Here is a 14,285-nt window from a genome sequence, read left to right as displayed (position 1 = left end):
TCAAATCCACCTGTTTTATTTTTTCTTAAAAAACAAAAAGAAAAGGAACCAACCAAACGAGGAAAACAAGGCAGCCGCGCGGCTCCCTGGCGGCTCTGCATGCAAGGCGGGGCCGTGCGGCGGGCGCAGAGCCAGTAGTCTCAAGGTAAAGTGCACGGCGGCCCGGGCCTCTCCCTTCTGCGCCTGGGGAAGGCTCAGGCAGGATTGCAAAGTCAGCAAGTCGTGTCCACGGCCCTGCCGCTGCGCGCAGGCGGCCAGGGGAGGCCGGGCCGCGGGGCCGCCCGCTGTCCTGAGGGCGGGCGGCGCTGGGCCGGGAGCCGGCGGGAAGACTGGGGGAGCGCGCCCCCTGGCGGAGACTCCCGGAGGCAGGCTGCGAGAGGACGGGGCGGTCACGGCGGCCCGGGCCTTCCCCGGAGCAGTCTGGGTGGCCGCAGACGGGTCGGCAATGCAGCACCCGGGGCGGGGCAGCCAGGACAACCGCAGGCCGCGGGGGCCGGCCCACCCCCCAATCGGGCTCCCCGGCTGCTCAGATGGCCACCCTGCCCCAGGCCCGGCCGTGACGCGCGAGGGACCACGCGGGCGCCTCCCCGCCGCGGCTTGGGCCTGGCGTGACCACCGCGGACCCCACCTGCAGGCGGCGCTCACTGCTGCTTGCAGGCCGACAGCCGGCGGATCTTGCTGCCGGCGGAGCAGGCCTTGCGCGCTGGGTTGGCGGCGCCGGCCCGGCCCTCGGCCCTCACTTTGGTGCTCAGCTGCGCCGACTCCGTGCCGTTCATGCACACGGCCTTCGGCAGGCCCCGGCTCTGTCCGTTCTGGCCCACCTCCTCTTCGGGGATCTGTCCTGCGGGAAGCCGGCCAGTGTGGCCTCAGCCGAGGGCAGCAGCCAGGCCGCCCCGCGCCCCTGCTGGCAGCTCCGGGCAGACGCCCCGCCCCTGCCCGCTGCCCACCCTGACAGGCAGGTGGAGAGCTGGCCGGCCGCGTCAGCCGTCCACCCAGGGGTGTCTGCTGGGCCTGGGCTGCCCTGCGGCCCCGCCCCCCACCACGCCGGCACTCACCTGCGGGACGGGAGGGGCCGGGTGGCCCGGCTGCGGAAGAGCCCAGCACCCTGCCCACTCCCCCAGCCTGGGGCCCCAAGGGCTCGGCTGCTGCCCACCCTGCCTCACCGGACAGCGCCCTCACCGTGGGGTGGGGGAGTGCGCAGAGGCGTCCCCAGAGCCCCCCAGCCCCCCTCCAACAGGGCGGGGGAGCCTGACTCGGCAGCCCGCAGGCAGGGCCCGGGGGACGGGCCTGGGTCAGGCAGGGACGGAGCCCAGCACCCCAGGCCCAGGGCAGAGGGGCCCCTCTCACCCGCCAGGCCCGGGGACCCCGCCCTGCCCAAGGCCCCAGTGGCACTGCCGCTCGGCTGGGGGGGGGGCTGCCCAGCCCTGCCCTGCTGCCTCCCTGGGGCCCGGCGGGCCAGGGTCTCACTGCCCCCGGCACACACAGTCCTGGGGGTGCCTCTCTGGGTGCAGCTGTACCGGGGGCCGGGCACCCTCAGACCCCAACCGTGTCCAGAGGAGCACAGACCCCTCAGGACCCGCCCACCCCACCACCTGGGCCGGCTCCAGGGCCGCCCCCGCCCGCCCGCCCGGCTCAGCCTCACAGGGGCCTGGGGGGAGAGGCCTCGCGCTCTCGCTGAGGGAAGTGGACAGGAACCCTCGGGCCTGGGGGGGCCACCGCAGCAAGCAAGGGCGACGGACACAGTGGGCGGAGCTTTATGGCTGGGGAGGACGCCACAGCGGGCGGAGTCTTGTGGTGGGGAGGGCCTGTGGGTGGAGCTTTATGGCTGGGGAGGGCGCCACAGCGGGCGGAGTCTTGTGGTGGGGAGGGCCTGTGGGTGGAGCTTTATGGCTGGGGAGGGCGCCACAGTGGGCGGAGCCTTGGTTGGGGAGGGCCTCAATGGGCGGAGCCTGCGGCTGGGAGGGCCTGTGGGCGGAGCCTTGGTTGGGGAGGGCCTGTGGGCGGAGCCTGCGGCTGGGCTACGCTAGGGCCTGGCGCTGTCTCCACAGAGGGCTGCACACTCGCTGCTCTGCTCCCTAAGCCCTGCCTCAGCGACCTCCTCGCCACCTGGGGAAGCAAGGGGGCGGGGTCAGGGCTGCAGGGGGCGGGGTCAGGGCTGCGGGAGGGGAGGACCTGGACCCTCACGGCCGGGGGGCGGGGTCAGGGCTGCGGGAGGGGAGGACCCGGACCCTCACGGCCGGGGGTCGGGGTCAGGGCTGCGGGAGGGGAGGACCCCCAGACCCTCTTGGCCGGGGTGGGGGTGGGGGGTGGGGTCAGGGCTGCAGGGGGTGGGGTCAGGACTGCGGGAGGGGTAGGGGCTGCGGGACCCTGGCCAGCGGGGTTGTCAGGGCTGGGCGGGGAGGGACTGGGCAGAAGGAGCCCCCACCCCAAGTCTGTCCCCACGGCAAGCAGCTCCTGTCCCAGGGGTCTCCCACCTGCTCCCGATGGGCCTTGGGCCGGAGAGGCCGGGCTGGACGCTCGGAGTCTGCCAAAGGGCGGAGCCGCCCGGGCGGAGCCGGCCGCAGCCCGCGGACTCACCGGGCACGGTGAATTCCTGAGTGTAGATGATGTCGTCGTCGACGTCGAAGTGCTCGCCGTCGGCGTCCTCGCCGGCGCCCCCGTGCAGGTCCTCCAGGTAGGGCACCACGGTCATGCTGCGCCACCGGTCCTTGGTGTCGGGGCTCGGCGGGATGGGTACCAGCGCCTCGGCCAGGGGGTGCTTCTTCCGGAACCAGCTGCAAAAGCCCGGCCGTGGGCGACCGGGGCTCCTGGCGCCGCGCACCCCGCTGCCCTGGCCCGGCCGGCACTGCCTCCCCCCCATTGCAGGCTCCCTCCCGTGCGCCGCAGCGCTGCCCCGGAGACGGCCGGGGGGCAGGGGGCCAGCACCGAGCCAGCGTGCACCACAGCACCCTGTAGGGCGCCGGGAAGGCCTGCCTGCACAGGGGACCCACGCAGGCCTGGCCTCCGCCTGGCCCAGCCCGGCCACCGCAGCCGCCGGGGACGGCACCGGCACGTGGAGGCGCGCTCTCCCTCCCTCACTAATCAGCCAGCCACTGCAAACAGGCCCAAGCCGGCTGCCCCACCCGGGGCCCAGGAGGTGGGAGACAGCGCCGGCCGGGCCTCGCCCGCGCCACGCACCTGTGCTGCCGGATCTGCCGGATGGAGAACCTCTTGGCCGGCTCGTACTCCAGCATCCCTGCAGACAGCGCGGGTCAGCGCGGGCCCGGCCCCGCCCCTGGATCCCCCCGGCCCCGCCCCCGGCCCCTGGACCCCGCCCCCGCCCCGCCCCGCCCCGGGCCCCGGCACACAGGCCAGAGCAGCAGCTACACCAACGGCCTGGGGCGACCCCGCAGCCCCGGGGATCCTGTAGTCCCCCACCCCACGGCCGCCGCCCACCTCGCAGCGAGTCCCCTCCCCCCACGGCCGCCGCCCCCCTCAGCAGGGCCCCCCCACGGCCGCCACCCACCTCGCAGCGAGTCCCCTCCCCCCACGGCCCCGCCCACCTCGCAGCAGGTCCGAGAGCGGGGGCCCGCAGTCCCCGGGGATGGTGTAGTCCCCCACCCCACGGCCGCCGCCCACCCCTCAGCGAGTCCCCTCCCCCCACGGCCCCGCCCACCTCGCAGCAGGTCCGAGAGCGGGGGCCCGCAGTCCCTGGGGATGGTGTAGTCCCCCACCCCACGGCCGCCGCCCACCCCTCAGCGAGTCCCCTCCACCCACGGCCCCGCCCACCTCGCAGCAGGTCCGAGAGCGGCGGCCCGCAGTCCCCGGGGATGGTGTAGTCCCCCACCCCACGGCCGCCGCCCACCCCTCAGCGAGTCCCCTCCACCCACGGCCCCGCCCACCTCGCAGCAGGTCCGAGAGCGGCGGCCCGCAGTCCCCGGGGATGGTGTAGTCCCCCACCCCACGGCCGCCGCCCACCCCTCAGCGAGTCCCCTCCACCCACGGCCCCGCCCACCTCGCAGCAGGTCCGAGAGCGGCGGCCCGCAGTCCCCGGGGATGGTGTAGTCCCCCACCCCACGGCCGCCGCCCACCCCTCAGCGAGTCCCCTCCACCCACGGCCCCGCCCACCTCGCAGCAGGTCCGAGAGCGGCGGCCCGCAGTCCCCGGGGATGGTGTAGTCCCCCACCCCACGGCCGCCGCCCACCCCTCAGCGAGTCCCCTCCACCCACGGCCCCGCCCACCTCGCAGCAGGTCCGAGAGCGGGGGCCCGCAGTCCCCGGGGATGGTGTAGTCCCCCACCCCACGGCCGCCGCCCACCCCTCAGCGAGTCCCCTCCACCCACGGCCCCGCCCACCTCGCAGCGAGTCCCCTCCCCCCACGGCCGCCGCCCACCCCTCAGCGAGTCCCCTCCGCCCACGGCCCCGCCCACCTCGCAGCAGGTCCGAGAGCGGCGGCCCGCAGTCCCCGGGGATGGTGTAGTCCCCCACCCCACGGCCGCCGCCCACCCCTCAGCGAGTCCCCTCCCCCCACGGCCCCGCCCACCTCGCAGCAGGTCCGAGAGCGGGGGCCCGCAGTCCCCGGGGATGGTGTAGTCCCCCTTGCCAATGTTCTCGAAGAGCTTGTAGATGTTGTCCCCCTCGAACGGGTACAGCCCCGTGGTGATGTTGTAGCTGCCCGGCGCAGGAGACACGGTCAGCGGTCCTGCGGGCCGCCCACCGGCCCGACCACCCACGGGCGCCCCTGGGCCGAGGGCGTGGAAGTAGAGCCACGCCCCGGGCGCACTTACAGCGTCACCCCCGCCGACCAGATGTCCACCTTGAAGCCAGAGAAGGTGTCCAGGCCGTTGGCGATCTCGGGCGGCTGGAAGGCCGGGGAGCCCTGACTCGTCCGGCACGTGTCGTCCGCGGCAAACGGGGGCAGGGCCTGCGGCGGGGCACGCGGCCTTGAGGCGGCGCCGGCCCCGAGCGCCGCGCCCCGCCCCGCGGCGCGCCGCCTACCTCGGCCACCCCCAGGTCGGAGATCTTGAGGGTGCCGCCGGTGGTGAGCAGCAGGTTGCCGGGCTTGATGTCCTTGTGCACGATGCCCTGGCCGTGCAGGTACTCCAGGCCGTCGATGAGCTGGCAGAAGTACCTGGGGCGGGCGGGGGCGGCGTCAGCCCGGCCGGGCCCGCGGCCCGCCCCGCGCCGCCAAGGCCTTGCCCCGCCCCCGCGCCGCGGACTCACCCGTGGGCCTGGCACACGGGGAAGCGCTTCTCGGGCACGCTGTCTAGCATCTCCTGCATCCCGCACACGCAGTACTCCATCACCATATACGTGGGCCGCTAAGGAAGCCGCCGCGGGCGCCCCGGCCCGCCCACACCCCGGCCCCGCCCCGGCCCGCTCACACCCCGGCCCCGCCCCACCCACACCCAGGCTCCGCCCCGGCCCCGCCCACGCCCCGGCCCCGCCCCCGAGGATATATCTTCTGCTTCTCCTCGCTGCACAGCACGTCCACCAGCTGGATGACGTTGCGGTGCCGCAGCCGGCGCAGCAGCTGGATCTCCCTGCGGGGGGGGGGGGGAGGTCACCGGGGGCGGCGTCAGCCCGCCCCGCCCGCCCCCCCAGGGCCCGCCAGGGAGGCTGTCGCTTGCCCGTCACCTCAGTGGACACACGGCCGGGACGCCACAGGCTACACGCGGACACCCGAGACCCGGCCGCTCCGGCCCGAGCGCGAGTGCACAGGGCACGCTGCCTCCACTGCCCCGAAACCGCGCAGCCGCACACACGCGCGGCCCCACGCGGGGGCTCGTTGTTCCGAACCCCACGTGGGACGCTGCCCTAAGTCCTGGGGCGGCGTGTGTGCATCACACCCCACAGGTCTGCTCTCAGCCTCCTGAGGCCTCCTCTTCCAGGACGGCTGCCCTGCCTGCCAGGCCTGGCGCCTCGGGCACACGCGCCCCGCCCACTGGCCGCTCGGGTCTGCTGTGCCGGTTCCAGCAGGGCCGCGTTATTTATAGAGCTGCCCCAGGCCTGCGTGCGCAGCCTGGCGGGCACCCAGCGCAGCAGGGGCCAGCCGGCCTCCGCGCCAGCTCCCACCCGGCCCTGGAGCACACGGCCCCCACGGCCTGGCCCCAGGCCCTCCCACCCAGAGGCTCAGGCCTCGGCAGGGCGAACGCGTCCCCCCACCCCCTCCAGGGCCCAGGGCCACGCGGAGCGTAGGACGGCAGGACGGGGACCCTGGGGCCTCCTCCCAGACTGCCCGGCCCCACCCGGCTCCGCGGGCCCTCGGGGGCCCTGCTTGGAGCGTCGCGCGAGGCCCACGCGGGAGGCACCCGCAGACAAGCTGGGCGCCGCCCCTCCCTCTCCTGGGGGCGGGGCCGAGGCAGAGGGGGCGCCCCAGGCCGCTGCTCAGCACGCAGAGCGCGGTGCCCCCGCCGGCAGGCGCCAGGGAGGGCGCTGGCCCAGCAGAGGGGCTGCCAGCTGCCACCGAGCGCCAGCAGGAGGTGCCCCTGCCGAGGGCAGGGCGGGCTGGCACCGCCGAAAGACCCGGCCCTCCGCAGAGACCCCTGGGGCTGGCGACGGATGCGCCACCCGCGGAGCCGGGCCCGGCTCCGCCCACACCTGAGCCGTCACAGCCCCCGTGCGGGCCTCAGCGCTGCGCGGCTCCGTCGGTCCACCCTGGGCAAACGCAGCATTGACCCAGGACGGCTCGGCGGCCAGGCCACGCGGCAGGCCCGCTGCTGGGCCCCTGCACCCGCGGGAGACCCGGATGCAGCTCCTGGCTCCCTCCTGGCCTTGAGGGGACCTGGAGCACCCACCAGCCGATGGAACACCCCTGTCTCTGCCTGACCAAAAGACACGGTCAGAGGAGGGGGAGACGGGAGCCACAGCGGGTCCCGACCCCGAGAAAAAGGCCACCCGCTCCAGGCGCAGGGCCGCAAGGCGGACCCCCGAGGCCTGAGCTGTCCAGCGCCCCGGCGGCAGGCAGCTGGCCACGCCGCCCAGACACAGGGGGCGAGAGGCAGCGGCCGGGGGTGGGGAGGGGGCTGCCCGGCCCTGCACTCAGCTCAGCTCTGCCATGAGCCCTGGCAGAGCCCAGCCCGCGGCGCGCGGCCTCCGGTCAGCCAGAGGACACTCAGGAGCCCCGGGATGGGACGAGGCCGGGGTGCACGGAGGGTGGGCGCCAGCTGCGCCCCACGTGGCCCTCTCCCCTCGCTAACTCCCCAGCCTCTCACCTCCCAGATCCGAGGGTCTGCCAATTGGCCCGGAAGGTTCCGGCCTCCCCAGGCCACGTCACCAACGTGCGTCCCGGCGGCCAGCAGGGACGAGGCACCGAAACCCGCCCGGCTGAGCGGGACACCTGCCGCTGCCCCGCCAGGGCCCTCGGCGCACCGGTGCCGCCCCTCACCGCCAAGGACACGGCGGCCGGGAACCCAGGAGCCCACGGCCACCAGGGCTGTCCCGGGGACAGCACAGAGCAGGGCGAGGCTGGGGGCACGAAGAGCCTGGCTTCCCCGCCCGCGTCCGCCAGGAGGGACAGGACGCGACGGCCCTCAGAGGCCCAGCTGTAACTCCCAGCGCCTCCCGGCTGACGGGGACTCCCTTCCCGGGAGCCCTGTGCCCACCCCGACGGCCCCCTGGGAGGAGCTCTGGGCACAGGCGCGGCCCGAGCCCTCCACGCCGGGCCGCGGCCCAGTTCATCAAGCTGCCCACGCACAAAGGGCCTTTTTCGCGAGGCCAGCTGGCAGGGAGGCCGGCGGGGAGCCCGGCGGGCTTGTGGGGGCAGCCCTCGCCTCCCAGGGCCTGGGCACGCGCCGGCCCCGGTCCCAGCCCGTCAGGGAGCGCTCCGGAAGCCGGCCCGGGGCGGCGGGAGCCCCCGGGGAGCTGCTGCTGGACGCGGGACCCTGGCCCCCCCCCCTCGGCGCCCACCCCAGCCTGGCTCCCGCGGACCGGACACCTGTGCCCCACGCAGGCGCCGGGCTTCCCTCCAGCTTCCTGCCAACGCCGCCACGGGGGACGCGGACGCGGGCAGGGAGGGGCACGGAGCTCCCTCTGCCTCCCCAGCCCCAGGCTGGGCGCCCGCCGGTCTCGCCCACAGCACCGTCTCTCCCCCGTACACCCAGCCCGCCCCCGGCCCGGCCCGGGCCTCGGGCATTTCCCACTGGAACCCGGGTCAGCGCCCTCGCCCAGGGGCAGAGGTGGGTGCCGGGCCCTCAGCCTGCGCCCACCCGGGGAGTGGCCACCCCAGCAGGGGCTGAGCCCGCGGGCAGGGGGGAGCGCTTCCCGGGGCCCTCGCGGGGCCAGCAGACCATTAAACCAGCCTGCTCCGGGCGGGGGGGGGGCCCAGGGCTCGGGGCGGGCACCTGCTGCCCCGCGGACCTCAGCCGGGCCGCTGCCCACGGCGCCCCCGCGGACGCTGTCCAAGGTCACGGCCACCGGGCCCCTCAGATAAGGGCCTTTCCTGGAAGCCGGTGCAGGCCGGGGCGCGATAAGGGGCCCCGCCCGCCCGCCCGCCGCGGGGGGGCACTCACTTCCGCACGTTGGCCTCGCCGTTGGGGATCCGCCGCAGCTTCTTCTTCTTGAGGATCTTGACGGCGCGGCGGCACAGCGTCTCCGAGTCCAACACCTCCTTCACCTTCCCGTAGGAGCCCTCGCCCAGCAGGTCCCCCATCAGGTACTTGCCGATGAGCTTGGCGCGCTTGCGCCGCGGCTGGTAGATGACCTCGGTGGAGTCGATGCGGTGGATGAAGGTGTCCATGCCCACGGCCATCAGCTCGTCCTCGGGGAACAGGCCCAGCGGCGGCGGCTCGGCCACATCCATGCTGCGCCCGGGCGCCCCGCTAGTCCCGGCGCCCCGCCTCCCCGACTTCAAACACACCAACAGGAAAGAGACAAAAAGGAAGAAAGCCACGCAGGCCTCGGCCACGAACAGCCTCCTCCCGACACACGCGAGCGTCCCGCCCGGCAGTCCGCGCTGCGAGCCCCCTCCCCGGGAGGAGGGGGTCTCAGGGCCTGGGGGCGGCCCGGGCCGGCTCAGCTCGTCCGCGGGGGCCCTGGGCAGGCCGGCGGGGCCCGCGGCGCCCGCTCATCCTCCGGGGGGCTCAGGCGCGCGGACCAGCGCTCCGGCGGCCGCGACCCGGCTCCCCCGGGCCGTCCATGCCCGCGGGCAGCCGCCGACGGGGGTCCGCGCCGCTCGCCGCCCCGGGAGCCCCCCACACCCGGGGCCACAAAACTTTGCTGGGAGCCCCTCGGGCGCCGCCCCGCGGTCCCGCCGCCTCAGCCGAGCGCTCGGAGGCCGCGCCCGCGGTTGGGGCTGGGGGCTTCCCCGGACGCGGTCAGGCGCACGCTCGGCGCCGGCCGCTCGCCGCCCCCAACCCCCCAGCCGGCCCGCGACCTCCGGCCGGACGCCCCGAGCGCTCCAACGGCGGCCCGGGCTCGCTCCCGCTCCCGAGCGCCGTCAGCGGCCGGCCCCGACGCGCGGCCGACGCTCCGCGGGCTCCGGGCGGCCCAGGCCGCAGGCTCCGGGCCGGGGAGTGCCCGAGGCTGCCGAAGTCCGGCCGGTGCGTCCCCCTCGCCGCGGCCGCCGCGCGCGTGCAGGAGGCGGAGCGGCGAGGGGGGCCCAGCCCATCCAAGGCCGCCCGCGCTGCCGCCGGCGCCGCCCTCCGCCGCCCCGCGACTCACTCGCGGGCGCCCCGGGCCGCCTCCCCCTTCCGCGCCCGATACGCCGCCGCCATCTTGTTTACCTCCCTCCCCCTCCCTGCGCCGCCGCCGCCGCCGCACGCCCGACCGCAGGGCACGCCCCCTCGCGGCGCCGACGTGCCCGCCCGTTGGTGGAGCCGGAAGGCCCCGCCTCGCGACACGCTTGGCCGCCGCCGCCGATTGGGCCGTTTGGACCCGGCCGGGCGGTCGCGCGGGGATTGGTCCGCACTCGGCCCCGCCTCGAGGGGTGGGGACGCCTCGTTCATTGGCCTGCGGGCGCGCCCGTCACGGCGACGGGGCGGGAAGCGGGCGTGGGGACGCGAGGCCGCGGCGGTGACCTCGGAGGGGTTGGGGCCCGGGGTCGGGGGTCGCGGGTCCCAACGGCCGCCCCGGAACGGCCGCGGGCTCCCCCGGTCGTGGGCCGGCACCGCGGCTCGGGGCTCCAGAGGTCGGGGGAAGCCTGCCGGGGCCGCTTCCTGCTTCCCTCGTTGGGCCGAGGTCAGAGGTCACAAAGTGACCTAAAGTGACCAGTTCGGGGCGGAAATCCCTGAGGCGCCGCCGGGGCCGGGCCGGGGCCGCGGGCGGGGCGGAAGCAGAGGGGAGACGCCCGGGACGCGCGGGCCCAGGCCGCAGGTGTCCCTGTCGGCCCCGGGCGCCCGCGGGGCCTCGGCCCCACTCAGGACGGAACCGCGCGTGCGCCTCAGGCCGTTTTCGCCCCTAATTCCACTTTAAAGAAAGGTTTATCGAGGCCGGCGCCGTGGCGTGGGGGTGCAATCACGGCCTGCAGCGCCCCCAGCCTTCACGGGCGCCGGTTCGAGTCCCGGCCGCCCCACTTCCGGTCATCGGTGCCGGACAGGTGCTTGGGCCCCGCACCACGCGAGAGACCCGGGCAGGGGGGGCTCGTGGGCCTCCAGCCTCGCCCAGACATTGGGGGATCGAACCAGCAGATGGAAGACCCCTTCTCTCTATGCCTTTCAAATAAATCTCTAAAATAAAAAAGAAACGCGTATTTAGTTGAAAGTGAGGATGGGGGTGCCGTCCATTGCTGGCTCAAGGACTCGGGTCATCGTCCGCTGCTTTCCCAGGCCACAGCAGGGAGCTGGACCGGAAGTAGAGCAGCTGGGACTCGAACCGGCGTCCACATGGGATGTTGGCACTGCAGGCCGGGGCTTTATCCGCTGCGCCACAGGGGAACCGGCCCCTGAATTAAGCTTCTTTTAAAAAAAAAAGGCAGCGAGGGGTCGCTGGGGTCACCGGGGAGGGCCCAGCGCTGCAGTGGCCGCCCACCGGGGACCCAAGCCACATCTCAGTCGAGGCCGGGAAGGGGCAGTCGGCCCAGCAGCACACGCCCCCACCCCACGTGGGAGACCCGGGGCAGCTCCAGGCTCCCGGCCCCGGCCGTGGTGGGCGTCTGGGGGGTGACCCAGCCGGTGGACGAAGTCCCTCTGTGTACCTGCCTTTCACTCCCCCTGCCCACCAGGACACCCCCAAACCGCGGCCCGGGGCTCAGCGCCTCCCGCGGGGGAGTGGGGCCCCGTCTCCACCGCCCACCAGCCGGGGTCCCTGAGGGCGGGGCTCCCGGCGCGGACCCCCGTGCGGCGAGGACGCGGCAGCCCAGGGCCGGCGTCCGCTAGGGGGCGGGCGCGCACCGCGGCGGGGCTCCCGGGAGCGCGCACGGGCCGGCGCGGGGGGCTGCGGCGCGGCCGACCCTGGCGCGCGCGCTCGTCCCCAGCTGTCACCCTCCGCTCGCGCGCGCCCAAGGTCACCGTCCTGCGCTTGCCCCGGGCGCAGTGGACTTTGGGGCCGGACTGTTCTCCAGGGTGGGGCACCCCGATCCCGGGAGGCGGCTGCGTTGGGGTGCCCGGGGCGCACGGAGAATCGCGCAGTGATGAGCCTGGGAGACCCCTGCCGCGGCCACTGTGGGGTCTCCGAACTTCTGGAAGGCAGAGCGACACAGAGACTGCGGGAAGGGAGAGAGAGAGGTCGCTTCCCAGATGCCCACAAGGGCCGGCGCTGGGCCCTGCTGGAGCCAGGAGCGCCGTCCAGGTGTCCACGTGGGTGGCGGGGCCCGCGCACCCGGGCCTCCCAGGAGGCTGCAAGGCGGGAGCGGAGCTGGCACTGGAACCCACGCCCTTAGAGCGGGGCTAGGGGCGTCCCCGGGGGTCTCGGCCCCTGCGCCCCTGTCCGCCCCGCCCCTCCCCTTGGAGCCCAGGAGCCTCCGGTTCCCCTGAGCGCTGGACGACGACTGTGTCTCAGCAGTGTCCCCACGCAGGCCACAGGGCGCGCGGGTCGGGGAAGCCAGCCCGCCGGGGTCCTCTGCCCCTGGCCGCTGCCCATGCCACTGAGGCCTGGTGGGGACCCCCACGGCCCACCCAGGGCGCCCAGCCCCCCAGGAGCTGGGTCCCGGCGTCCCGCGGGGAGCGAGCGCGCCGCAGCCACGGGAGAAGGCAGATGGCAGACGTGTGCGTGCCCGGGCAGCCCGCAGGCCACAGGAGGCCCGCGCCCCAGCCCAGCACCTGCGGGCACCCACGGAGCACCGGACACCTGCGGGCCCCGCCCCCAGCCCCGCCCAGCCCGGTGCACTCTGGGTCAGCGGCCCGCCCCTTCCAGTCACACCTCTGTCCTCAGGGCTCTCACCCAATTAGCTGGCTCCATACAGTCACGTGGTCCCAGCCTGGCCAGTCAGGGGCCTTCCGTAGCCAGGCCATGGCGATTGGCTCCGGGGAGGGGGAGCATGTGACCCAGGCCCATTGTGATTGGCTCAAGGGGGCCATGTGACCCAGAAGGGGCCAATGAGAGCCCTCCCTGAGACTTGTGCCTTCTGCCCTGGGCTGTGCATGGCTGTTACGGTTTGACGCGGAGGCTGGAGCCTGGTGAAGAAGAACGCATAGAGGGAGGACGGCAGAGCTGAGATCCAGGGCCGTGGTCGTGGCGCTGAAACAGCGTGGCCGCAGGGTGACGGCCACCATGGACGGGCGGGTCGCAGGTGTACTGAGTACCGAGGACTGAGTACTGAGCACTGAGCAGAGACCCGGCCTCGGATCTAGCGCTCGCCGTCTGTTCCGGGGGGCAAGGCCTTCCCGCTGCTTGTGACCGCCCGCGGGGGCTGGTGCTCTCTCCCCAGAGGCCCGCACCAGCCAGGGGCCCAGCGTGCGGCCAGGCGAGGGACGTGGGTGGTGATGCCACGTCCCCCACACGGGCGCTGGCCTGACCCGCCCCTCCGCGTCTGCGGATGGCCTGGCTGTGACAGCCTTGCTCCAGCTCCTCTGTCCTGGGAAGGAGCGCGCGCAGCCCCCCGCACTCAGCGCGTCCACCGCGGTGCACCACCATCCGGTGAGCAGTGCCCCCGGGCCCTGGCGGCCACGCGTTCCCGTCCCGTGGGGTCCCCTGTCCTCGCCCGCTCCTGGCTGTGTAGTGCTTCCTGTGTGCGTGGACCACATTTTAACCCTCTACCCATAGTGGAAACATTGGGTCTATCTGCTTTTGGGGGGGCTCGAATTAAATATTTATTTTTTTATTTGAAAGGCAGAGTTAGAAAAGTCAGAGAGAGAGAGAGATGTCTTCCATCCACTGGTTCACTCCCCAGATGGCCACAACAGCTGGAGCTGCGCCGAGCCCAAGCCAGGAGCTCCATCCGGGTCTCCGGTGCAGGTGCAGGGCCCAGGCACTGGGGCCACCACTGCTGCCTCCCAGGACACAGCACGGAGCTGGATTGGACGTGGATTTGCACTGTAGCCCCCTGCACCTGCTGGTGCTGTGGGCAGTGGAACCCAAATTACTACCCCTACTTTCTTACCATAAAATCCTCATCATATCCTGGGACCCGCTCGGCACAGAGACCCCACGTGCGGCACCGTGACCGTGGCCCTCAGGACCTGGACCCCAGCACCCCGGAAGTCTGGTCCCGGCCTTGGCTCGCGTTCCACTCTGCTGGTCGTCCTCACAGGCCTCAGCGAGGGAGAGGGGAGGCACCCAGGCCAGCCCCGCCGCCCGCCATGTTCTGGCCGGTGGGGACGCCCGGGCCCTGGCGGGATGTGGCAGGAACCGGCCCCGGGAGGGCGGTCAGACTCCAGGAAGTTCTGTGCCCGGGCGCCCGGCCACGGTGCTGTGTGGGGACCCAGGATGAGTCAGCCTGGACACTCTGGAATCTCCCTCGGGGCAGGGCGGGAGAGCCAGGGTGAAAGTTCAGAAAGTCCCGGGCCTGGGACAGCAGCACCCCGGGCGCGGGCACACCCGGGGCCACGGATCTGCCCTGCAGGGGCCTGGGCGCTGCCTCGCATCTGGGACGGACGCAGGCCCCAGCCTGCAGCAGCCGCTCTCTGCCCGTCCCCACCTGGCAGCCCCGCTCAGCCCCGCCCTGGCCCCACGGCCCCGGGGGCAAAGGCAGACCCCTCCCCGCCTGTCAACCCGACGTGGGCTTGGGCTGGGGGCCCCTGGACCCCCCAACTTTGCCCCAGCTCCTCCCGGCTGCGTTTTGTCATCAGCTGAACCTGCTTCCTTTAGAAGAGGTTTATGCAGAGTTACAGGGAGAGAGGGGAGAGGGGAGAGGGGCGAGGGGAGAGGGTCCATCTGCTGGGTCACTCACTGCAACAGCTGGGGCTGGGCCAGGCCAGAGCCAGGAGCTCCACT

The 14,285-nt window shown here is 74.2% G+C and overlaps 1 protein-coding gene across 4 annotated transcripts; it reads right to left on the bottom strand.

Moving 5' to 3' along the window:
• STK11 (serine/threonine kinase 11) lies at window positions 1–9,696 on the bottom strand. Of its 4 annotated transcripts, none has more exons than XM_051840290.2 (10): window positions 8,489–9,696; window positions 5,438–5,521; window positions 5,202–5,291; window positions 4,977–5,109; window positions 4,766–4,902; window positions 4,522–4,649; window positions 3,178–3,235; window positions 2,578–2,774; window positions 629–836; window positions 1–370 (listed from the first exon to the last, which is right to left on the bottom strand). In XM_051840290.2, exons 1-10 carry the CDS (start codon window positions 8,776–8,778, stop codon window positions 16–18), a joined length of 1,680 nt encoding a protein of 559 aa, XP_051696250.2. In that variant the 5' UTR covers window positions 8,779–9,696; the 3' UTR covers window positions 1–15. The 4 variants fall into 4 exon arrangements, with proteins under 4 accessions (XP_051696250.2, XP_069914566.1, XP_051696252.1 ...); XM_051840292.2 differs by having other exon boundaries at window positions 234–370; window positions 629–841; XM_070058465.1 differs by having other exon boundaries at window positions 1–836.
• Window positions 9,697–14,285: the final 4,589 nt, after the last annotated feature.

This window comes from Oryctolagus cuniculus, chromosome 16 (genome assembly GCF_964237555.1).
Source record: "Oryctolagus cuniculus chromosome 16, mOryCun1.1, whole genome shotgun sequence".
NCBI classification, from domain to species: Eukaryota; Metazoa; Chordata; class Mammalia; order Lagomorpha; family Leporidae; genus Oryctolagus; species Oryctolagus cuniculus.
The sequence above is the reverse complement of the archived record's forward strand: the minus strand, read 5'-3'. Positions and strand labels throughout refer to the sequence as shown.